Source organism: Spermophilus citellus (assembly GCF_964194105.1).
Source record: "Spermophilus citellus genome assembly, chromosome: 1".
Taxonomy (NCBI): Eukaryota; Metazoa; Chordata; class Mammalia; order Rodentia; family Sciuridae; genus Spermophilus; species Spermophilus citellus.
In genome coordinates, this window is record NC_138182.1 from 237,762,528 (window position 1) to 237,789,173 (window position 26,646).

Consider the following 26,646-nt stretch of genomic DNA (forward strand, 5'->3'; position numbering starts at 1 on the left):
CCCAGCTCTTTTTATTTTTATTTTCAGACAGGGTCTCATTGAATTGCTAAGCTGGCTTTGAACTTGAGATCCTTCTCCTCAGCCTCTCAAGTTGCTTGGATTATAGGCATATGCCACCATGCCTGGCTCTATGACACATCTTTATGATTTTTTATGCTCAGTACATATTTGTAAAGAATATGTAAATGACATAGGAAAATGGTTAAGTATAATACTCAGTATTAAAAAAAAGTACAGTGGACTAATAGAAGGACATGAGTATTATCCCAATTTTGGTGGCATGTGTATATAGAGAAGAAAAATAAAAGTACAGCAAAATGTCAACTGGTTACCTCTGAGCTGTGAGATTATAGGCAATTTATATTTCCTTCTACTACCTCACTGTATTTTTTTCACCTGTTTACCATGACCATGTGTTAGCAATTGATCATGTAATAAGTTCAGAGGTTTTTCTTATGTTTTTAAACTGCTATTTCCATATTATTTGAGAAACAAATAATTTCAAGTAATTTTCCTCTACTCATATGCATGTTAGATTATTTATATAACAGAAGGCCATATAGAGACACTAGACTTCATGGTTCAGCTCCATCATATAAGGATCTTCCTATCCTTACCAGAAAAAGCTGGACAAACTGGAACCTGTGACTTGTCTGCAAGACAAACTGTCTCCCTGAAACATGGAAAGATGGCAAATCTAGAGTCATAGACAAGATCTACTTACGTGGAGCAGAAGTGCTGGACTTAACCTGGTAGGTCACTTCTAAGGACCACAGTCTCAGGGGAAGCCTCTTGTTTTGTTCGCATTAACTAATAGGAACCCCACCAATTTCTCACTCTCAGCGAAGATTCCCTTCAAGGCTCTGGCAGGGAGAGGGGAAGAGTAGGCTTTGTGAAATATTTATTCTTCTCAGCCTAGGCCTTCTCCCCTTCCTGTCTCACCCAAGAGGGACAGGGAAGCTTTCCAAGAGGAAACACAGGTCCACTAAGAGACTTGAGATTTTTTTTTTTCTTTTTTCTTTTTTTTTTTTGGTACTAGGGATTGAATCCAGGGGCACTCAACCACTGAGCCACATCCTCAGCCCTTTCTTTTTGTATTTTATTTAGAGAAAGGGTCTCACTGAGTTGCTTATGGCCTCACTGAGTTGCTGACGCTGGCTTTGAACTTGTGATCCTCCTGCCTCAGCCTCCCAAGCCACTGAGATTACAAGTATATGCCACTGCACCCAGCTAGATTTGAGATTTAACCATAAGATTGGAGAACACTCTCCACCTCCCACAGGCCTCACGATACTAACAGGGCTCCAGAAAGAGACACAGACTCTCACTGAGAAGTACTTAAGAGAACCCAAAGAGGGGAAACAGAAACAAAGACACTGGAGGAATATGAAGTCTCTGGAACTAGCTACAACAAATATTAAATAAAGCCCATCTCTTGGTCAGATTAACATAAATGCTCACACAAGATGCCTGCTTGTCTCAGTTCCTATTACTTGATACAGCATGTTCTGCTTTCAACAAATATTAAAGGCCTGCTGAGAGGCAAGCAAATGCACAATCAGAAGGCAAGCAAGCATCAAAACCAGACTCAGATATGACACAGTTAGATGGACCTGACTGAGAATTGAAAATATCCACCATTAATATATAAAGAGCTCAAATGGAAAAAGCAAACAACATGCAAAGAACAGATGGGTAATGTAAACAGAGACTGAAATTTTAGGAAATAATTTAATGTAAATACTAGAAAACAAACACTGTAACAGAATTTAAAAAAAATAGTTATATCGTATATAAGTTGCAGAAAACCAAAGATAAAGACAAATGCTTTAAAAAAGCTGGAGGGGGGAAATATTTGCTGGTAGAGGAAGGATAAGAATTATAGTGGACTTGAAACAATGCAAACAAGAAAAGTATCAAGCGAAATATTTAAAGTTGAAAGAAGGAAAATCTAGACTAATTCTATATCCAGCAAAGGTATCTTGTTTCAAAAGCAAAGGATAAAAACTTTCTCAAAAATAGGATATTTGTAGCCAACAGAACTGCTCTGCTAGAAATGTAAAAGTGAAAATGATATAGGTCAGAAACTTGGATAAACATTAAGAATGAACATCAGAGAAGGAAAAAATGAACATCAGAGAAGGAAAAAATGAAGGTAAAATTAAGTCTTTGATCTTTTAGATCTGAAAGATATTTTATTTTGAAAGAGCATTGTTTAGATTAATAAAAGCAACAATGTTTTCACACTGGATGAATGAAATGAGTGACATCAACTTCCTTTTTTCTTTTTTCTTCTGATACTGGGGATTGAACACAGGCATGCTCTATCACTCAGACATAGCCCTTTTCATTTTGGATTTTTGAGACAAGGTCTCACTAACTTGCCCAGGCTGGCCTTGAACTTATGATACTCCTGCCTCAGCCTCCTGAGTGATAGAAGAATAGGGTTTTTATTTTAGACTACTGTTATTTGGATTGTGGCTCAGCGATAAGAGCGCTAGGCGGGACCACATAAAAATAAAGGCATTGTATTGTGTCCATCTACACCTAAAAAATAAATACTTCAAAATAAATAAATAAATAAAAGCAGTTTAAAAATATACATTGCAAACATAGGCAACCATTAACATAAAAAAATAAATGAAAGCATATTAGGGACTGGGGTGGTGGCTCAGTGGTAAAGGCCTTGCCTAGCAAATGTAAGGCACTGGGTTCAATTCTTAGCACTGCAAATAAATAAATAAAATAAAGGTCCATTGACCACTAAAAAACATATTTAAAAAAAAGAAAGCATATTAAATAAGCTTCTGGAGTCCCAGGGCTATAGGTCTCACACTTCTGGGCCTGTTTCTTCCTCTGTGAAATGATAGAATAAATCATCTATCTTTGATCTCCTTCCTATTCTGCAATTCTATTATTAAAACAATAATAAATCAATTAAAAAGTCTACATACTTCCTTTAGTCAAAATGGAATGTACAAGGAAGAATTTTTATAAAGGTATAAAGACACCCTTAAAATAATCAGTTCCCTAATGTATTATGTTAGTAAGTTTAGGTTTTCATACATCCAAACTGGGAGTGGCTTTGAGCAGCTTTTTTAATTACATGTATTATTGGATTTGCTCACCTGGTTCAGAATTCCTCAATGTACTGTGCAGTATGTAAATAAAGAAGCCATTTTACAGTATTGATTTCACTACCAGAGATGGTACATAACATATATATGCTTTTCAATCCAAAAAATAAAGAAATCAAGCTGCACTCCTTGACTAATAAAGCTCATAATTAGTTTGTGATTACCCCCAGATTTGTCCATAGAATTCCTTCCCTGGCTGGCTGTCAATACACTTCTGAGCTCCATGAACACTCTTATGAGCTATAACTTCCCTGTCAATCAAAAAGTTTTGCTCTTCTAGATTATTGCTTATGTTGCAGTATTCATTTAAAAAAGGAAAACAAGGCACTTCCGGGCTAGCTGAGAGCACTGAGGAAATGACCTGGACTTTTTGAAATAAGAAGCTGATCTCGCTTCAGGTGAAAGCTGTTGAAAATATAACTAAAAGCTCACTGGTAGCTCCACACAGTCTGGTCTCTAGTTCCTGCTCTAACCCTGGCAATAAAACTCCCAAAGCACAATTCTAGCCAAAAGGCCTATTTTCCACTTTATAACCACCTGCCCAGTGGCAGACAAAATAAATATGCTTTAAGCCTCCCAGGACTCACCAGTTCTAGCAGTTCCTTACATCCTATTTTTGCCCTACTGGGAAATTAAAGTGGCATAAAAATCAATGTTTCACTTTGAAGGAAAAAGGGCTGCTGACCAGACATCGATACATTTCTTCCTGGATCAGACAGTTCTTGGAAGCACACCTAGCTAAATAAATTCTAACCAATAGGCCTACATGAGTTTGGTGCTGGCATTAGCTGAAGCAGAGAGCAAAATCTTGCTTTGGCTAGTCAGGGACTCTCCACTTCTTATGGTAGGGAAGAATTCATGAGAAAATGCAAAGATTCTGAGTTTTGAATTTTATCCAACTGCTTCAGACCTCAAGTCCCTCAGGCCAAAAGTAAAAACAGAAACTCAGACTGAGAACTTTTCAGGATATTAGGGTATGCACCCCAAGGGCTCTGAAGCTCAGAGTTATGGAAGAACTAAAGTTTTGTAGCCACATGAGCTGTGTGTCACCACTTCATGGGACACAAAATTTGATATAATTGGATATTTGGAACAGAATGCAGTTTCTTCTGAAGGGGTAAAAAGTAACTTTAAACTGACTCAGCAGATGTTACAGTCCTACTGAGATACCAAGATCAAAGCTTCACGCTTAAGTAAATGATTATTTTATCTTCACATTTTGCCAGCTGATAACATACTGCCTCTCATTTTTAATGACCCTAAAATAAAATATGCTGGTCTGCTTTCTAAGCTTGGCCCAAGCACGAGTCTCACTAAAATGATTAGCATTGCTAAGTATTTGCCTCTTTGCCAATAGTTCCCAAATCCAAAAAGTGTGATTTGGTAATGAGAAAGGCAGTATTTAGTTTCATTTTTAGTGATGTGTGAGAGTTCTGGTCACAATGTATTCACAAAGATGTAAAAAGAAAGAAAAGAAAAAAATTAAGGGGTGGGGAGAGATGGGGGAAAAGGAAAGATGACTATAGGCCACAAGAAGAAAGTTTTGAGATTTAAGGATGATTACACTTGTACCAGGTCCCATATACCTTTTCCACAGCTCAGTCATGCTATTTTTCTAAGTTTAAATAAAACTGCATTACTTTTGTAAATCAAGACATAGGTAAACTGGTGGTGGTAAGAGCTGACAAAAAGGACTGGATGGACAGGTGCAGTGGAGCACTGCCTGTAATCCCAGTGGCTTGGGAGGCAAAGGCAGGAGGATCTCAAATTCAAAGCCAGCCTGAGCAATTTTTTAAGGTGGTAAGCAACTCAGTGAGACCCTGACTCTAAAAAAATACAAAATAGGGCTGGGGATATGGCTCAGTGGTGGAGTGCCCCTGAATTCAATCCCTGGTACTTCCCCACCCCTGCGGGGGGGGGGGGGAGTGCTGGAAATTTCCAAGGCTGTAATGTTCTCTGAAAACTAATACGGAGAGGACTGGAACTCACCACCTTAACCCCTGTACAATCAATAGAAACCACCTAACATTATGTGACTATTTAACAGAATTGAGTAAACAGATAATTACACTAAAGGAATATTCCACACTGCCTTGAATTCTTCACAAAGGTCAATGACATGAAAAAAGGACAATTGTAGATTTAAAAATCAAACCATCAAATGCAATATATTAAATGGATTCTGGATCAAATGACATATGGGTATCATACAAAGATATCTTTTTAGGGCAGATGAGAAAATTGGAATATGAACTGGTTTTTAAGTGTTAATTGCACTAATGTTAATTTTCTTAGGTATTGATATTAGTGAATATGCAGACCCATTCTTAAATGCATGCTGGAGTACTAGAAGATGAAGTGCTACAATTCTGTAGTATCTTTCAATTGTTTAATAAAAGTAAAGACATCTGTGTATGTGTGTGTGCATGTGTATTTATGTATGTATATGGAGACAGAAATGTGGCAAAATGTTAGTTTGATGAATTTAGATAAAAGGGATATTGGGGTTCACTATACTATTCTTTCAATGCTGCTGTAAAACCTTTTCTAAAGTTAGGGGGAATATTTGTTTTTCATGACATACTTCTAGTCACTTGGAGCTTATGTTTGTAGGAGAAGATAACAACACTTTGTTGGTAAGCTATGTTTTTTTTTTTTTTTTTTTAAAGAGAGAGTGAGAGGGGAGGGAGGGAGAGAGAGAGAGAGAGAGAGAGAGAGAGAGAGAGAGAGAGAGAGAATTTTTAATATTTATTTTTTAGTTCTCGGCGGACACAAACATCTTTGTTGGTATGTGGTGCTGAGGATCGAACCCGGGCCGCACGCATGCAAGGCGAGCGCACTACCGCTTGAGCCACATCCCTAGCCCCGGTAAGCTATGTTTTATTTCATGAAATTAGGAATTATTTGTAAGGCTACAGAAAGCCAACTTTTTAAAAAAACTCAATGATTTTGTATATTTATGATTTCAAATAGCTGTCTGGAGTCAGAGAGTTGACCAGTTCCAGTACACTGCCATTTATTTATTTTTAAAATAAACTCAGTAAACTATGCTGTTTGAGTGTAGGCTTTAGATGGCTATAGAATGAACTAGTGATGGCCTCATATTTCTTTTGTACTGATCTCCTTCTCCTTTCCCTTCCACCAGATTCCCTATTTTCTTACATCATGGTGGCGAGTGTGTGTTCCTACTGAATTGCACAACTGCATGGAGGTAGGTTCCCTGTCCCAACCATATAAGGCAGCAAACACTATGGCAAAAATGGCAACTCAACAAATACCAGTTGAAAAAAGAACAGATAAAGATCTAAAAAATATTTTTCAAGAGAGATTGTATAAATAAGTGTTTTAGCATGTAATGATGTGGCTTCTCTAATATGACTAGTAGGAGAGGGAGAAAGGACCAATTCATATTGAAAAGTCAAAATGCTACTACTATTGATCACATGGGCCTTTGTCAGAGGACTAGATAGTCATGAAATTGAATTATCATTACCTGGTGTCAGGAGCCACACACAGTTCAGTCAGAGGTCCAGCTGAACTCTTGACCCAAACTTAAAATGCTTCTATAAATTTGTGCTATTGAATTCTGTAATTCAACATTTTATGTCATAATAAAGCACATAAAAATACATGATTTTTTTTTCCCCCGGTGGTGTGCTGGGGGATCAACTGCTCTACCACTGGAGCTACATCCCCAGTCCCATGAAATTTTTTTCCCCCTAGGATTTTTACAAAGCCTATTTTGACCTATGAGTTAAAAAATGAACCAAATTCATTCTCTGAGATAAGTTTCTCGGGGTTTTGTTTTGGTAATATCTGGCTATAGTATGATATTAAAATGTCAGGAACTGGAAAGATGGATATTTCACTATAACTGAAGAACTAAAGCATGTTTGAGAATTTCTAACAACACTGATGGGGACAGTGTTTCAAATTAAATAATTAAGGCAAAAGATAGATATTATTAAACTTAGGTCAGTCTTGTAGGCTAATAGTGGTAAAGAAATACCCTTTTTCTTCTGGTAACGTGGATTGAACTCAGGAGCATTTAACTGCTACGCCACATCCCTGCCCCACCCCCCCCCGCCTTTTTTTTTTTTTTTAATTTAGAGACAGGGTCTTGTTAAGGCTGGCTTTGAACTAGTGATCCTCCTGCCTCAGCCCCCTGAGCCACTGGGATTAAAGGAGTGTTCAGTCTTTCTTTGTATGTGGTGCTGAGGATCGAACCCAGGCCACACGCATGCCAGGCGAGCACACTACCGCTTGAGCCACATCCCCAGTCTTAAAATAGAACTTAACCAGGTAACTAAGATTTGCTTCCTGTAGTACTGCCATTAACTCATGCAGATCAGAATCAGAGAATAAAAGAAAATATCCCTTTATAATCACTGGGCAATTTTTATGAATTCATTTTTTGGTATGAGAGGCAAGAAAACTAATCAGACAAATCAGTCAAAGGTGAGGTATCTTTGGAAAATTTAATTTGGACTGTATTTTCTTTCTCTTGCTGAAAACATCAAATATCCCAGACATTTTGGGTTCCACAGCTTACAAAGGGGCAGTGGGTTTCCCGCAGTTACATACTGTACCCAACTTTCTATAGAAAGATAAGACACTTTCCAACCTTGCTTTTGAGTATTTCCTAAAAAAAATGCTTTAAAGGTTTGTTGTTGTTGTTGTTTACAATAAATGACAAGTAAAACAAAGTAAGGCTTTATTTTCTCCTTTTCCCCTTTGTAAGTACTGCATGATGGAGGAACAAGGAAGGAAGACTGGTTATGTCAGTGTTGATGCTCTGGGGCTTACTGCTGGGTCCTCTGAGGTGCACCCACATCACCGAGGCCCCGATGTACCCATGCACTAAGGAACCTGAGACGCCTGGGTAAGTGTGTAACAGCCCATCGTGGCTTTGTAGGACTGCACAACACTTGGGGACTGGGAGCTGCCTGGTTCTTCTTGGCATTTGCAGGGCTGCTGGCCTTCATGAGTAACAAAGAAACTAGGAACAAACCACGACCAGAGGTCTCCCACCTGCTACTGCAGTACCACAGGTTCACTTCTGTGGGCCTTACAATGTACATTTACAAACTAAGTGTATTTACTAAAAATCAAATGAGAAAAAAAATGCTTTTACTAATTCCTGCATTGAATTACCAAGATGAAAATAAAAGCATGTGTCTGATAAAACACATTTTCTATGTCAGATGAAAACAACTCCTTGCAAGGTAATCGTAGTAATGTACATTTGTCACTATTTATATACTTTTGCCTGGCATATAGATTTCTTTAATTGCATCATCTGAACAGCTCTGTCATTTTCCAAACTTGTTTCATTAACTTAAAAAAGGGATAAGGCAGCCAAATTTAACTAATTTTGGTTGCAGAAAAACATCTTAGACATCAACCTTCATCTTCTCAAGTGTTAAGAGTACATGATTAAAAGACAATCAAAGTTTCTTCTCTTAACAGGAAATTAAGCAGCTATTGTCAGTAAATGTACCTCTAGCAAACACACGGCCCCTTCATAAATATAAAATTAAATTCTTTTGAGGAATAGGTTTGTGATTTTAGTTATGTGGGATTTATATTTATTCTTTATATTTTGTAGTAAAAAATGTGTGGTCTTTGTTTCTTGAACTCCATACACAAGTGACTTTGTCACCTCAGCAGGCTCTCACATACAGGTGGAAGGCTGGGTTATTTGGCTTGCTTCAAGAAAAAGGTGTTAGCCATGTGGCATATGCTCTTAGAATCCTTGCAAGAACTCTTGCAGTTGGGTGACGATCTCTGTGTCCACCGTTTCCATGAGAGACTGGAAGCCTTGTTCTCCCAGAACCTCCTGCTGTGCTTTGAGCTTCTCATAGATGAACTGCTGCAGCGACACCGTGTGCACAGGGTCCTTCAGGGCCAGCTGCGGGACACAGAGAGGAGCCATACTGTGTCAGAAAAACAAAACACATTCTTTTGCACACAACTTACTACACTTCTTCACAATCTCTTCCCCAATTACAAAACTGCTAATGATTCCCCCTTTTTGAAAAAATATTTATTTTAGTTGTAGATGGACATAATACCTTCACATTTTATTTATTTTTATGTGGTACTGAGGATAGAACCCAGTGCCTCATACACACTAGGCAAGTGCTTTACCACTAAGCTACAACCCCAACCCTCTGATTCCTTTTGGGATTCTAAAACAGTTTCATGGTAGAAAGTTTCATTCAATTTGTCTAACCCCAACTTTCTAGGGCCCTCTGAACATAAATTACTCTGATTAGCTCAGTTTCTCAAGAGCTGAGGATTCATCCATTTAAGGCATCAAAATCTAGTAGAAAGTCTCCCTAAAAGAAAAAGAGCATGTTAAAGACCATTTCAACACACGTGCATGGGAATCTCCTGGGGAGGATGAGGTGTTCTCAGTAACTTAGTGATGTTCTTGGGATGAGAGAGGAGACATTATTTCTCCTACCCTGGACCTCTGTGCTCTTTAAATTAACAAATATGTTTTCAGTTGGAAAAAAAAGAAAAAAATTAAATATTTTTATTCTTTCTCCTCCAGTGGGATATTTGGGGCAGGAGAAATAAGTACAATTAAATAGAAAATAAGACATTGTTCAACTCCTTAAAGATAAAAATGGGAAATATTTTTGGTTTCTTTTCATCTTTTCTATGCACGCTGTACATACACATGAATCACACAATTAGTACTGCTCTGTGCATTTACAATACCACAAAAAATTCTGAGAATTCTAAATCTATATATCTATTTTTTTCTGCTATAGACATATTAAAGTGATCATAGTATAAATACAGTTTTAACTATTATTTTGCTGAGTAGCCTACCACAAACACTGTCCCATTATATCTATAGCTATTCCTCTACTTTTCAGCTCATTTTCTTGGGATATCTGTTTTAGAAGAATAGGGCATCAACAATTTTATGACTCCTGATACAAATTATCAAGTTGTTTTCTCTACTGTCTGTACCAATTTAAAAGGTATAATACAGGTTTTTAGCTTCTGACAGTGTTTTTACCACTGGTATTATTTAAATGCTTTATGATTTAATAACTGAAAAAATAACATACAACTGCTGTAAGCTGCACACTTATCTCATTATCCAATTATAGTGCAAATCTAAAAGGATTTATTTAAGTATATAAGATTCTGTGGCTGATAAAGTTGAATTGTAGTCAGAACTACTATTTGAACAATGTAAATAGATTTTAAAGTAATGACCACAAATGAAAAATTCAACTGAAAGGCAGGACATAGGGTATGAGGCTGGAGTACATGATAAATCCAGACAAGAAGTAATAATTTCAAAACTCATTTCCCTGGAAGACAGGTAGGAGAAACACCACCAAGAAAGGTGGGCACAAAGGCCTATGTCCACAAGCCTAAAGACAACATTCCACAAAATGCACAGAAATTGAAAAATTGAAGATGAACATTTAAAAATATTTGCTCAAGATATATGAAGTGATGATCAATATTATTATAAATACTAAAATCAACTTCTTACTAAAGAGGATGTACATTTTTTGGAAACATCATGAATTATCTGTAACTACAACTATCTATTATCACATGAGAAAAATAGCAGCTGAGCTTAAAACTGATGTTTACCAGTCCTTCCACAGAGAATAGTAGTTTTAACAGTACCTTCAGTTGCCAGAATTGAGACACACTCAAGTGACTAATAGCATTTTCAAAGAAATTAACTGTTACCTTCATATAAATAATGACCACACGGCTTACAATAAAATTTATCTAGGGGCTGGGGATGTGGCTCAAGCGGTAGCGCGCTCGCCTGGCATGCGTGCGGCCCGGGTTTGATCCTCAGCACCACATACCAACAAAGATGTTGTGTCTGCCAAGAACTGAAAATAAATATTAAAAAAAAATTCTCTCTCTCTCTCTCTCCCTTCCTCTCCCTCTCCTCTTTAAAAAAAAAAAATTTATCTGATTTAGTGTAAAAAATTACAGAATGCCTACTAGGTTTACCAGGTGGTATGCTCTTGAGAAAGCAGCTTTCTAGGTAAAAAATAGGGACAAAGAAACAGGTATATAAACACAATGGCATATTACTCAGCCTTAAAAGAGAATAAAATTATGACATTTGCAGGTAAATAGATGGAGCTGGAGAATACCATGCTAAGCGAAGTAAGCCAATCCCCAAAACCAAAGGCCAAATGTTCTCTCTGATAAGTGGATGCTGATCCATAACAGAGAAGGCGGAGGCATGGGAAAAAATGGGGAAACTTTGATTGGGCAAAGAAAAGAGGGGAAAGATGATGGAATAGATGGGCATCATTTCCCTATGTACATGTATGACTGCACACAGAGTGATGCTATATCGTGCACAACCATAGAAATGTAAAGTTGTGCTGCAATTGTGTACAATGAAATAAAAATGCATTCTGCTCTCATATATACCTAATTAAAATAAATAAATAAAAATTTAAAAGTAGATACTACATCTGCTGTTGAAACAAACACACTGCAAATAATAAATTATTTTTTCAAATTCTTATTATAATAGCTGACAACTAAGAACCCTGTTTGTTTGTTTTTTTTTTTAAATACAACAAACATAAGAGGCTCCAAAATGTGGGGAAAACAGGGTCAAACAGCAGAAACTTCACACTTAAGAACAATATAGTTGTGAGTTCCATGGCTTTCTCCTTGCCTTATATATCCCAAACTTCAATTTCAAGAAGTCAGCAACCTAGAAAGAAAACCAACAAAAAACTTTGACAAAAGCCTACTGTTTTGAACCAGAGGACCAAGAAAGAGACAGCCTTCCAAGACAGAAATCTTAGACAATGTTAGTTTTGTGTCAGTGTGGCTAAAATACCTGATCAGAACAACTTAAGAGGAAGAAAAGTTTAGTTAGATTCAAGGTTCCAGAGTTTTAGTCATTCAAGTTGATTCCACAGCTCTGAGCCCAAGGTAAGGCACCTCATGGCAGAAGGGAGGGTAGAGGGAAATTACTCCATTCATGGCAGAGAGGAAGGGACCACAAGGAAGATGTACTCTTTCATGGCACAAACCCAGTGAACCACCTCCTCCAGTCACTACCCACTTAGCCCATTTAAACTAGGATAGACTGAACAGGTTACATCTCATCATCCAGTCATTTCATCTCTGAACAGTCAATCAGCATTAACACAGAAGATGGGGGAGGGGCACCTCATATTCAAACAATAACAACATTTGCGGGTGCGTGTGTGTATGTGTATGCATATATATATATATATATATATATATATATATATATATATATATATATAAAATCTTTTTTTCTTTTTTTTTTGGGGGGGGGGGACAAGGATTGAACCCAGGAACACTTAACCACTGAGCCACATCCCTAGCCCATTTTTGTATTTTATTTAGAGATAGGGTCTCAATGTGTTGCTTAGGGCCTCACTAAGTTACTGAGATTGGCTTAAAATTTGTGATCCTCCTGCTTCAGCCTCCCAGGCCACTAGGATTATAGGTGTGTACCACCGTGCCTGGCTCAATCATCTTAAATTCAGCTAAATATATAGAGTCACAAGGCTACCATAGGGTAACCTTAACATCAGTTTGCTCAGACAGTTGTGGGGATTATGTAATATAATAAAAAGGATATGTGATAAATTGTGCATGAATAAAATTGTTAGGATTATAAGTGGATTTTTAGAATCCTATAAAAATATGCTGCCTTTTGTGATGACCCATTACATGTTTCTTGGAAGTATTTTTAATATAAACCAGTTTTAGCAGTAAATTAAGAATTACTTCTATTCAGTTTCTAGCAGTGGGGTAACCTCTTCACATTAAAATAAAAATCAACCTGAATACACAACTAAATCAGTAAATAAATTTTCTTCAGTTCATCTTATTGTTTAAGCAAAATGACTATAAAACAACATATGATAAGGTATTTAGAGATGTACTTTGTACATTAATGTTCCTAAATTAGAAAATAACAGTCTTCTGGATAAAGTATTATTACCCAGATATGCCTTTGATTCTACTACTGCTTTTCAGAAATATATTCATTTTTGTCCATTCTGTGTGAGAATATACCATAAAATCAAATCTAAGCCACAATATACTGATCTTACTATACACGAGTATCAGGTGATACAGAGAATGGAAAGAGAAAAAGGAAAACAGTGAGAAAAAAAAATCAGATGAGATTTGCAATTATATTTGCAATCTAAATGTCATCTTTAGGTATACTGAGTTCTCAGAGTAAATATATTTCTGTTTATATGCTTACTGAAGGGACTGAGAAATATGAACATTACTAATAGGAAACATTACTATAGGAAAACTGGCCTCTATGGTTCTAAGAAGTGAGATCACGGAGTAAATTTTATGAGAATCTCAAGTCTCTTGGTAAAATGCTCCACAAAGTCAGACAACCCGGTAAAGGAATGGAAACTCCAAGTGCTATCAATAAGATGCTGAATGGGAATCCATACAAGCAAGAAAGTTTAAGGAACCAGTCAAGCCTTCAATCTCTTTCAAATACGGACTATCATTTCATCAAATTATAAATCAATAACTTATAGTGACAGAATGTAATGGAGATCAATAGGGGAATGAAAGCTTTCCATCTTGACTACTTGTTAATATAGCAAACCTACTAAAGAAATTGTGATATTTTAAGACCTATATTAACTCACTGTTCCTGGGAAGGGAAGTAGCATTACTATCGCTATTTAACCTAAGCTTGTTGGAGAGCTTGGGGTAAATGGCAAACACTTTTAAAAATGCCATATATTTAAAAAAAATAAAATGTATATTTATTTTGGTAGGCAGGCTTGGCACAAAACAAAGGACCAGTTCCACAGTACTGCTTCCATTATTGAATAATCTGTGTAAGTCAAACTGAAGATTCAAAACAATCATCTCTTTGATAAACAAAATTGTGAACTATGACAATTATTTAGGAAACACCACCATTTAAGCATTTAAAAGGCTGTTCAAAGTCAGTCTCAGGAAAATCGAGATGCTAAGCAACTCAGTGAGACCCTGTCTCTAAATAAAATACAAAATAGGGCTAGGGATGTGGCTCAGTGGTCGAGTGCCCCTGAGTACATCCCCCCAAAAAAGTTTGCCATGTTATTTATCTTTTATCCCTGCAGTTGACTTAAATTTCAGAGAACTAAACCTATCAACATTTAGTTCACATAACAATGTAGTAACCACAGTCAGACTATCTATAGAACCCTTGGGATTTACAAATATAAATGAATTTGTACCAATCTCTTGACAGTCAGGCTTGCTTTTGCTCAAGGAATAAATAAATAGTGAAATAAGAATAAGTAGTTTCAGAAACAATTACAAAGCAATATTAGTCAACTGGTACACTTAACTACAAAAGTCACATTCCTGACAAAGACCACCATCTCCAGTTCTTGGTAGAGAGCACGCATTACTGTAGACATAAGGATTTAAGAATTTGCTACCACTGGCATCTATTTCAATGAAGAGCTCCTGAAGATTGATTTTGTACAATTTTTTAAGTGCAGGGGTTCAGAGATAAAATAAATGATGGTCCCTGTATGTAACGTGTTTTAAAAGGGAGGGGGGTGAAAGATAACATGAAAAATTAGTGATCCAATCAGAATATTTACATTAAATGGCAAAAAGCAGCTGCAGGAACAGTTGAGGCAGCTAGTATGTGTGAGAGAGCATGTGCGGAGTATGGGGTTTGAGGGGGCAGAAAAGACAACAGAGAGAAGAGAGTTCTTAGTTATTGAATTCTAAGTAAGCTAGCTGGACATGTGTACACATCCAATGGCATCATTATCCTCTGGGCTGAAGCAGTTAATCTAATGATGAAGAGGGGTCATGGCTGAGATCCTGGAGCAGAAAAACACCATGAAGTTCTCCTAGCAAACATAAGGAGACTCAAGGAAGCCTCTTCCTCACAGGGTACAGTGTAGCTACATATAACATACAACCTTTTCTTGCCATATCTTCTACTCTGCTTTGCAAATTTTTCTCAACAAATCAAAAAACCAATCAAACCAAACTTGTCTTTAAATGCATTCATCTCTTGTGCTGTATATGTGTAGTAAGAATTGTAATGCATTCCACTGTCATTTATTTTTAAAAAATAAAATCTTTTTTAAAAAAAATCAATGAGTGAATAGGATCTGCATTAGGAAAATTTGATTTATAGAGAATCTTTGTTAGAATATAGTTATTCTGCAAAATAATGAAACAAGTGATCCCTCTCCCCAAAACCTGAGTTTTAAGACAGGAATAAAGAACAATGACAAAGTAAAAACATTCCTCTTCATTTAGAGAAATTCTGACAAGATGCATTATGCTTTTCTGAATAGAATACAATTTTGTTTACTAAAAAGTCAAAAACATTTGTAACATGTATCTACAGCTATTCAATTAAAAACTTATGTTACAGAATTATGGGCCAGAGATCTTCTGTACAAATAACTAGTATAAAGTGGAAAGAGAAAGAGCAAGCATAAAATCTTGTAGACAAAAAACCATGCATATAATTATGAAAATGTGGATATTACATTTCATACAAAATCTAGTTTCAAATGATATCTGATGATTCATAGTCATTACTATTAAGGCAGTCATATGTGATTAAGCAAATTCATGGTGGAATATGATTTAACTTTTTCTATAAATCAACATATATCATTCCCTTAATAACTTTTTGATGGCTCCCTATTTCTATCAAATAATGCCCCAATTCATCAGTATATTAGTTTCCTGTGCTTCTGTAACTCATTATCACAAATTTAGTGGCTTAAAACAATACAAATTTATTACTGTACAGTACTTGGTTTTTTTTTTTTGGGGGGGGAGGGGGTTACCAGGGATTGAACTCAGGGGCACTCGACCACTGAGCCACATCCCCAGCCCTATTTTGTATTTTATTTAGAGACAGGGTCTCACTGAGCTGCTTACCACATTAATAAATTGCTCAGGCTGGCTTTGAACTTGCGATCCTCCTGCCTCAGCCTCCCAAGCTGCTGGGACTACAGGCATGTAGCACCATGCCCTGCCTACCATACAGTTCTGTCAATCAATAGTCCAAAACAAGACTCACAGGACTGAAGTCAAAGTGCTGCAGGGCTGCTCTCCTCCTAGAGGCTCTATAGCGGCATCTGTTTCCTTGCCTTTTCCAGCCATAAAAGACCACTGGCCTTGCTTCGTTTGTGGCTGCCTCTATCCACTTTCAAAAGCAGTAATACCAGGATACTGCATCATTGTGACCCTCTTTTCTGCCTTCCTCTTCTACTTTTAAAGACTCTTGTGATAACATATTTACCCACTCCAGGGTAATGTCCTTTACAATCAACTGATCAGCAACTTTAAGTCCATTTAACTAAAATTTAAATAAAATTTACAGGAAACAACTGTTTTGGACGGAGCTCCTGGACTAGTCCCAACAACCAGATCAAACTGGTATGGAGTCACATATGAACTTAATAGGCCAGTTTAAAAAAAAAAAAAAAAAAAAAAAAAGCATGAGAGACAAACCAACAGTGGGGTGGGGGATGCAGAGAGAAAAAAAGAGATTTTCATAGCAACCAGTTAAAAGGGGCCAATGAACCTGAGATGACATGAAATATGATAAAAAATCTGTTCTCCTTAACCTATACAGGGAAAGTAACCCAATGTTAACCAATCTGCTCTGTGTATTTTGCTATTTCCTTGTTCCTGCTAAGCTGCTTTATAGTAACAAACAGTTCTGCCAACCCCAAAGGCACTCCTATTTTGTAGACTATATGCTACCTGGTTTATGACTAATTAATAAATCTAATTAAATCTTTAAAGCTCAATTTGTTGAAGTTTTGTTTGTTGTACGTAATATAACATATTCATAGGACATGGACATCTTTGGGGGAAATGAGGGATTATTCTACCTACTACACTTATCATATTGTATACAAGGTTCTCTATAATCTGGCTGCTTTTTGACACACAGTAGGCACTTCATATATTTCTTGAATGATACTCTTGCAACTACCTACTGCTTAATGAAACAAAACAAAATATACTTGTAATATCTAACAGCAAACAAAATATGACTGCTTTAATTCAGGGTTTTTCAAAGTTGGCACTATTTTGGGTGAACAATTCATTATTGGGAGGAGGGCTGTTCTAAGGGCATAGCATGTTTAGAAGCATCCTTATCTCCTATGCATTCATGCCAGCAGCACTAACTTGCCCTATATGGCAAGAGAGAGAGAGAAAAAAAAAGTCAATGCCATTAAGTCCACAGGAGAACAAAATAACACTCCACTAAGAACCGCATTAAATAAAGATCTTTCATTTTCATATTATTTATATGTAACATACTTTATTCACATAATGACAAAAAACATTTTCAGTTTCTTCCTGTGGGGGAAAAATTAACTCCAATTTAAGTTCAAGAAAGGTTAAAAATAACACCTGAATAGTTTCTATAACAAAAGCCTTCCTCTTTTATATCTGCTTTATTTTAAAGTATTTGATTTTAAGGTAATATATCTAGAAAACCAGATGACTTATTATCCTTGCATACACTGTACATGTGGAATAGGAAATAAAGACAGAACTACGCAAAGCTGTTTTAAAGTCTGTCATAGATAATTTTACCTTGCTAGAGTTCACATAAAAATGAGTTAAAGTGGTTAGGATATAATGAAATCTAAACCATTTAATCTGTGAATTCTTTAGCTAATAAATATTCTTTCAGCAGAAGTGATAATCTGTGAACATATCATTACTGAATTCAATGGACATATTCTTTCTCATATTTTCTTTATCTAATTCTGATTAATGGCAGCATACCTTAGCTTTTGATATATTATGTCTTTATTCCTATTATATAGTTAGGATACCATTAAGAAGCAATTACTTTTAATGTACTGCTTAAAAGAAAAAGTTGCTGTATTACTTGATCAATTTGATTATTTAAGAAATATTCTAAAATGAAGACACAAGTATAAATATTAATAAAAATATAATTCTTAGTATTTAAATTGCTTAAGATCTTATGCCTGCCTTTCAAATAATAGTATATGAATTTTGTTTTCCATAAAGCATCCTCCAGCCCCTCCCAGAGACATTCTACCATTGAGGTACAGCCCCAGTATTCCACTTACGTTTTTGAATTTTGAGACAGGATTGCTGGGGTTGGCCTCAAATTTTCAATTCTCCTGCCTCACCTTCCTGAGTAGCTGGGATTACAGGAATATACCACTGTGCCTGGCCTTTTACATTTTACTAAGATTTTTTTTTAACAATTCTTTATTTTATATGAAGCTAAATTTTCTGGTAAAACATCCTCACGTCGGATAGGACCCCAACTTCCTTAATAAGACTCCTATGGCACAAGCATTATTATCAAGAATCAATAAATGGGATGGATTCAAACTAAAAGGCTTCTTCTTGTTAAAAGAAACAATCAGTAAGGTGAATAGAGAGCCTACTAATTGGGAACAAATTCTTACCACAAGCATGTCAGATAGAGCATTAATCTCTAAAAAAATATAAAGAACTCAAAAATCTTAACACCAAAGAAACAAATAACCCAATGAATAAATGGGCCAAGGAACTGAACAGATACTTCTCAGAAGATACATAATCAATCAACAAATATATGAAAAAATGTTCAACATCTCTAGAAATTAGAGAAATGCAAATCAAAACTAAGATTTCGAGACAAACAGCTGTGACTCAGCACTAATCCATCCAGCTGAAACAACTGGTCAGCCCTTCTCATCCTACGGAGGTAAATGCCTACCGAGCCTTCATAGGCAGTGGCCACAGGTTTGAAACGGGGCTTGGGAGAAACAGTAAGGACCCACCCGTTGCATTGGTCGCCCAGCAAAGGGAAACTAACTGTCGCCATTTGCAAGAGACACCACCATGGCAGAGAACTGACGTCATCAGACTGCGGCGGAGGAGATAATTTCATTGAAACCTGCGGTTACAGGTGTGTAATTCCCTAGCCTTCCCTCTCCACACATGGGGAAACCTTAAGGGCCCCTCCCAGCTCTCCCGTGAGCCAGCCCGAGGGAATCAGAGGTGGCGCGGGACCCGCGGTGCGGAACTACCGCTCCCACCAGGGCTGACAGCTGAGGTCTCTTGCACCAGCTACTGGGGGAGTGGCTACCGGAGGGCAAGTAAAATTCGCTGAAGATTCTCAGCCACAAGCTCTACAAACTTAGGGTCTGAGGGAATGGCAAACTGGAAGAGTGTGCCCAGTCGTTCATGAAAAAAGGGCTCCCGGGAGCAGCAGACCTGGGGTGTAGCCAGTATTGTGGTGAGCGGCACCCGTGAGAGGGCCCTGGCTACAGGAAAAATGGGAAGTGAATAGACACAAGAGGAGGCCCTAGGCACTCAGGATTGGAGACTTGCCCAGGCTGGGAGGAGCTGCTGCACAGTGATTGGTTCCTGCATATTGACAGGAGAAACTTGGCATGGTGGGCACAGCGCCACCTACTGGAAGAGAAGTTAATCAAACTCTAAGACTGCATTTATTAGTTTTTTTTTTTCTTTTCTCTTTTTTTTTGATTTGGGTTTTTCTTTCATTTTCATTTTTCTTGTTCTTTTTTTAAAATTTTTTTTACAATTTTTAAAATTTTTTTCTTCTAATTTTAATTTTATTAATATTAAAAAAAATTTTTTTATTTCCTATTTTTTTCTTCTTTTGTCTTTTCATTTCTTTTCAATTATCTTATCCCCCCTTCCTTGAATTCTACCTGCTTACTCTCATTCTCTTTAGTGACTTCTTCCCTTCCCTTCTAATACCTTTCCTCCCAAGCATCAAATAAATTTATAGGAGTAAACAGTAACTCAGCAGTCAAACAGAACAAGAAGTAACATGAGCAGCTTCAAAAAGCAAGGAAGAAAAGGAGTACAAACAATGCAGGACAGCCTAAATATTCAGGAGGACCTAGAGTCATCAGAAAAATGGTCATATAAAGAACTCAAGGAACACCTTAGACAGATGGAATGCAACCTTAAAGAGGATACAAGACAGCAAATTCAAGCAGCGAAAGAACACATTGAGAATGAATTACATAAACAGATAAAAGAAGAAGTTAAACATCTTTATCAGGAGATAGAGATTATAAAAAATAATCAAACAATAATTCTAGAAATGAAGGAAACGATAAACCAAATTAAAAACTCAATTGAGAGTATCACTAACAGAGTGGAACAAGTAGAAGCCAGAACGTCAGATAATGAAGACAAAATATATCATCTTGAAAAGAGTCTAGCCAACTCAGAAAGGTTGGTAAAAAATCACGAGAAAAACATCCAAGAGTTATGGGATAACATAAAAAAAACCAAACTTACGAGTCATCGGGATAGAAGAAGGTACAGAGATTCAAACCAAGGGAATGAGTAACCTGCTGATTGAAATAATTACAGAAAACTTTCCAGAAATAAAAAAGGAAACAGATATACAAATTGAAGATGCATACAGGACACCGAGCACACAAAATCACAGTAGACCAACGCCAAGACACATTGTTATGAAGATATCCAATATACAGAACAAAGAGAAAATATTAAAAGCTACAAGAGAAAGGAGACAGATTACATTCAGAGGTAAACCAATAAGGTTAACAACGGACTTTTCATCACAGACACTGAAAGCAAGAAGGTCATGGAACAATGTATTTCAAACACTGAAAGACAATGGATGCCAACCAAGAATTCTGTATCCAGCAAAATTAAGCTTCAGGTATGACAACGAAATAAAAATCTTTCATGATAAACAAAAGTTAAAAGAATTTGCAGCCAGAAAACTAGCATTGCAAAGCATTTTGAGCAAAACACTACATGAGGAAGAAATGAAAAACAATAACCAAAACCATCAGTGGGAAGTGCCTCAGTAAAGACAGAGGGCGAGGGGAAAGATAATCATGGAGAAACAAAATAAATTTTTTAAAAAAAGGATAAATAATCAAACATGGCTGGAAGTACAAACCATATATCAATAGTAACTCTGAATGTTAATGGCTTAAACTCTCCAATAAAGCGACATAGGCTGGTATCATGGATTAAAAAAACAAATCCAACAATATGCTGCATCCAGGAGACACATCTGACTGGAAAAGACATACACAGGCTGAAGGTGAAAGGATGGGAAAAAATATACCACGCACACAGTCCTCGTAAGCAAGCAGGGTGGCCATCCTCATATCGAATAAAATCGACTTCAAGACTAAGTTAATCAAAAGGGATAAAGAAGGTCATTATATACTGTTAAAAGGAACCATTCACCAACAAGACATAACAATTATCAATATTTATGCACCAAATAATGGTGCTGCGACATTCATAAAACAAATTCTCCTCAAGTTCAAGAATCAAATAGACCACAACACAATAATTATGGGTGACTTCAACACACCTCTCTCACCATTGGACAGATCCTCCAAACAAAAGTTGAATAAAGAAACTATAGAACTCAATATCACAATCAATAACCTAGACTTAACTGACATATATAGAATATATCAACCATCATCAAATGGATATACTTTTTTCTCAGCAGCACATGGATCCTTCTCAAAAATAGACCATATATTATGCCATAGGGCAACCCTCAGTAAATATAAAGGGGTGGAGATAATACCATGCATTTTATCTGATCAGAATGGAATGAAACTGGAAATCAATGATAAAAGAAGGAAGGAAAAATCCTACATCACATGGAAAATGAACAATATGTTACTGAATGATCAATGGGTTACAGAAGACATAAAGGAGGAAATCAAAAAATTCTTAGAGATAAATGAAAATACAGACACAACATATCGGAATCTATGGGACACAATGAAAGCAGTTTTAAGAGGAAAATTCATCGCCTGGTGGTCATTCCTCAAAAAAAGAAAAAACCAACAAATAAATGAGCTCACACTTCATCTCAAAGCCCTAGAAAAGGAAGAGCAAAACAAGAGCAAATGTAGCAGAAGGCTAGAAATAATTAAAATCAGAGCGGAAATCAATGAAATTGAAACAAAAGAAACTATTGAAAAAATTAACAAACCTAAAAGTTGGTTCTTCGAAAAAATAAATAAGATCGACAGACCTTTAGCCATGCTAACGAAGAGAAGAAGAGAAAGAACTCAAATTACTAACATACGGGATGAAAAAGGCAATATCACAACAGATGCTACAGAAATACAGAAGACAATTAGAAATTATTTTGAAAACCTATATTCCAACAAAATAGAAGATAGTGAAGACATCGATAAATTTCTTAAGGCATATGATTTGCCCAGACTGAGTCAGGAGGATACACACAATTTGAACAGACCAATATCAATGGATGAAATTGAAGAAGCCATCAAAAGACTACCAACCAAGAAAAGCCCAGGACCGGATGGGTATACAGCGAAGTTTTACAAAACCTTTAAAGAAGAATTAATACCAATACTTTTCAAGTTATTTCAGGAAATAGAAAAAGAGGGAGCTCTTCCAAATTCATTCTATGAGGCCAACATCACCCTGATTCCGAAACCAGACAAAGACACTTCAAAGAAAGAAAACTACAGACCAATATCTCTAATGAACCTAGATGCAAAAATCCTCAATAAAATTCTGGTGAATCGAATACAAAAATACATCAAAAAAATTGTGCACCATGATCAAGTAGGATTCATCCCTGGGATGCAAGGATGGTTCAACATACGGAAATCAATAAATACTATTCACCACATCAATAGACTTAAAGATAAGAACCATATGATCATCTCGATAGATGCAGAGAAAGCATTTGACAAAGTACAGCATCCCTTTATGTTCAAAACATTAGAAAAACTAGGGATAACAGGAACTTACCTTGACATTGTAAAAGCTATCTATGCTAAGCCTCAGGCTAGCATCATTCTGAATGGACAAAAGTTAAAGGCATTCCCTCTAAAATCTGGAACAAGACAGGGATACCCTCTATCTCCACTTCTATTCAATATAGTTCTCGAAACACTGGCCAGAGCAATTAGACAGACGAAAGAAATTAAAGGCATAAAAATAGGAAAAGAACTTAAATTATCACTATTTGCAGATGACATGATTCTATACCTAGAAGACCCAAAAGGGTCTACAAAGAAACTACTAGAACTAATAAATGAATTCAGCAAAGTGGCAGGATATAAAATCAACACGCATAAATTAAAGGCATTTCTGTATATCAGCGACAAAACTTCTGAAACGGAAATGAGGAAAAACACTCCATTCACAATATCCTCAAAAAAAATAAAATACTTGGGAATCAACCTAACAAAAGAGGTGAAAGATTTATACAATGAAAACTACAGAACCCTAAAGAGAGAAGTAGAAGAAGATCTTAGAAGATGGAAAAATATACCCTGTTCATGGATAGGCAGAACTAACATCATCAAAATGGCGATATTACCCAAAGTTCTCTATAGGTTTAATGCAATGCCAATCAAAATCCCAACGGCATTTCTTGTAGAAATAGATAAAGCAATCATGAAATTCATATGGAAAAAATAAAAGACCCAGAATAGCAAAAGCAATTCTAAGCAGGAAGTGTGAATCAGGCGGTATAGCGATACCAGATTTCAAACTATATTACAGAGCAATAGTGACAAAAACAGCATGGTACTGGTACCAAAACAGGCGGGTGGACCAATGGTATAGAATAGAGGACACAGAGACTAATCCACAAAGTTACAACTATCTTATATTTGATAAAGGGGCTAAAAGCATGCAATGGAGGAAGGATAGCATCTTCAACAAATGGTGTTGGGAAAACTGGAAATCCATATGCAACAAAATGAAACTGAATCCCTTTCTCTCGCCATGCACAAGAGTTAACTCAAAATGGATCAAGGAGCTTGATATCAAATCAGAGACTCTGCGTCTGATAGAAGAAAAAGTTGGCTCCGATCTACATATTGTGGGGTCGGGCTCCAAATTCCTTAATAGGACACCCATAGCGCAAGAGTTAATAACAAGAACCAACAAATGGGACTTACTTAAACTAAAAAGTTTTTTCTCAGCAAGAGAAACAATAAGAGAGGTAAATAGGGAGCCTACATCCTGGGAACAAATTTTTACTCCTCACACTTCAGATAGAGCCCTAATATCCAGAGTATACAAAGAACTCAAAAAATTAGACAATAAGATAACAAATAACCCAATCAACAAATGGGCCAAGGACCTGAACAGACACTTCTTAGAGGAGGATATACAATCAATCAACAAGTACATGAAAAAATGCTCACCATCTCTAGCAGTCAGAGAAATGCAAATCAAAACCACCCTAAGATACCATCTCACTCCAGTAAGATTGGCAGCCACTATGAAGTCAAACAACAACAAGTGCTGGCGAGGATGTGGAGAAAAGGGTACACTTGTACATTGCTGGTGGGACTGCAAATTGGTGCGGCCAATTTGGAAAGCAGTTTGGAGATTCCTGGGAATGCTGGGAATGGAACCACCATTTGACCCTGCTATTGCCCTTCTCGGACTATTCCCTGAAGACCTTGAAAGAGCATGCTACAGGGATACTGCCACATCGATGTTCGTAGCAGCACAGTTCACAATAGCTAGACTGTGGAACCAACCTAGATGCCCTTCAATAGATGAATGGATAAAAAAAATGTGGCATCTATACACAATGGAGTACTATGCAGCAATAAAAAATGACAAAATCATAGAATTTGCAGGGAAATGGATGGCACTAGAGCAGATTATGCTTAGTGAAGCTAGCCAATCCCTAAAAAATAAATACCAAATGTCTTCTTTGATATAATGAGAGCAACTATGAACAGAGCAGGGAGGAAGAGCAGGAAGAAAAGATTAACATTAAACAGAGACATGAGATGGGAGGGAAAGGGAGAGAAAAGGGAAATTGCATGGAAATGAAGGGAGACCCTCATTGCTATACAAAATTACATATAAGAGGTTGTGAGGGAGGGGAATGGGAAAATAAACAAGGAGAGAAATGAAGTACAGTAGATGGGGTAGAGAGAGAAGATGGGAGGGGAGGGGAGGGGGGATAGTAGGGGATAGGAAAGGTAGCAGAATACAACAACTACTAATAGGGCATTATGTAAAATTGTGGATGTGTAACCGAAGTGATTCTGCAATCTGCATTTGGGGTAAAATTGGGGGTTCATAACCCACTTCAATCTAATGTATGAAATATGATATGTCAAGAGCTTTGTAATGTTGTGAACAACCAATAAAAAAAAATTAAAAAAAAAATACTAAGATTTCATCTCACTCCACTCAGAATGGCAGCTATTACATATACAAACAACAATAAGTGTTAGCGAGGATGTGGGGAAAAAGCACACTCATACATTGCTGGTGGGACTGCAAATTGGTGCAGCCAATATGGAAAGCAGTATAGAGATTCATTGGAAAACTTAGAATGGAACCACTATTTGACCCAGCTATCCCACTCCTTGGTTTATACCCAAAGGACTTAAAAACAGCATTTTACAGGGACATAGCCACATTATTGTTTATAGCAGCACAATTCACAGTAGCTACACTGTGGAACCAACCTAGATGCCCTTTAGTAGATGAATGGATAGAGAAAATGTGGTATGTACACATAAGGGAATATTACTCAGTATTAAAAGAGAATAAAATCATGGCACTTGCAGGTAAGTGGATGGAGCTGGAAAATATAATGCTAAGTGAAATTAGCCAATCACCAAAAAACAAATTTGCCAAATGATTTCTCATTTAAGGATGATTTAAGGATGCTGATTCATAATATGCTGTAGGAGGTGGGGGAATGGGAGGATTAAATGAATTCTAGATAGGGCAAAGTGGAAAAGGGGAGGGAGAAAAATGGAGGGGGCAAAGAGGTAGGAAAGACTGTGGAAACATGGTCATCATTACCCTAAGTATATGTATGAAGATACAAAGGATGTGACTCTACTTTGTGTACAACCAGAGATATGAAAAATTGTGATCATGATGTGTAATATGTATTGTAATGCATTCTGTTGACATATATAACGAATTAAAATTTTTAAAAAGTTGAGACTACATTATCAGTAGACCTGATTATAAGCAGAAGTTAAAACAAAACAACAACAACAACAAAAAAACAAAGTCCTTAGAAACATCCACTACTGGGTATTAACAGGCATTGTTAGGCTACAATAATTCAAATAGTGGTCAACAGGTTGTAATTTGGAACTTCTGAAATACAACAGACTATTAATTAATTTTGGACAAGATGGTAGTTATAAAAAAGAAAGTAAGGAGGGAAAAAATAGCTGGCACCCTACTGAATTACTTTATCAAATTTTCCAGATGGATTAAAGACGTACACAAGTAAATCTTTTAAAACACGAAAATTATGTTCTTGAGAGTGGGGTGGTAATTTTAAGTATGCAGACACCACACAAGTAAAATATGCTGGAGGCAACACGGATTTCTTTAATCTATAAAAAACTTGTTCTGGTTATTGGTTGCTGTGTAACTACTACTCCTAGGAAGTATAAAATAAAAGAACTGGGAAGCATAA

At 36.6% G+C, this 26,646-nt stretch overlaps 1 protein-coding gene across 6 annotated transcripts in view; it reads right to left on the reverse strand.

Annotated features, from left to right (window-relative positions):
• Positions 1-7,596: 7,596 nt before the first annotated feature.
• IPO11 (importin 11) overlaps positions 7,597-26,646 on the reverse strand; it is a 218,473-nt gene continuing 199,423 nt past the window's right edge. For all 6 annotated transcript variants that reach the window (XM_081293441.1, XM_081293442.1, XM_081293444.1 and 3 more), the window contains one exon: positions 7,597-9,048. In XM_081293441.1, the coding sequence (XP_081149567.1) occupies positions 8,884-9,048 (165 nt within the window). In that variant the 3' untranslated portion in view covers positions 7,597-8,883. The remainder of the gene's footprint in view (positions 9,049-26,646) is intronic.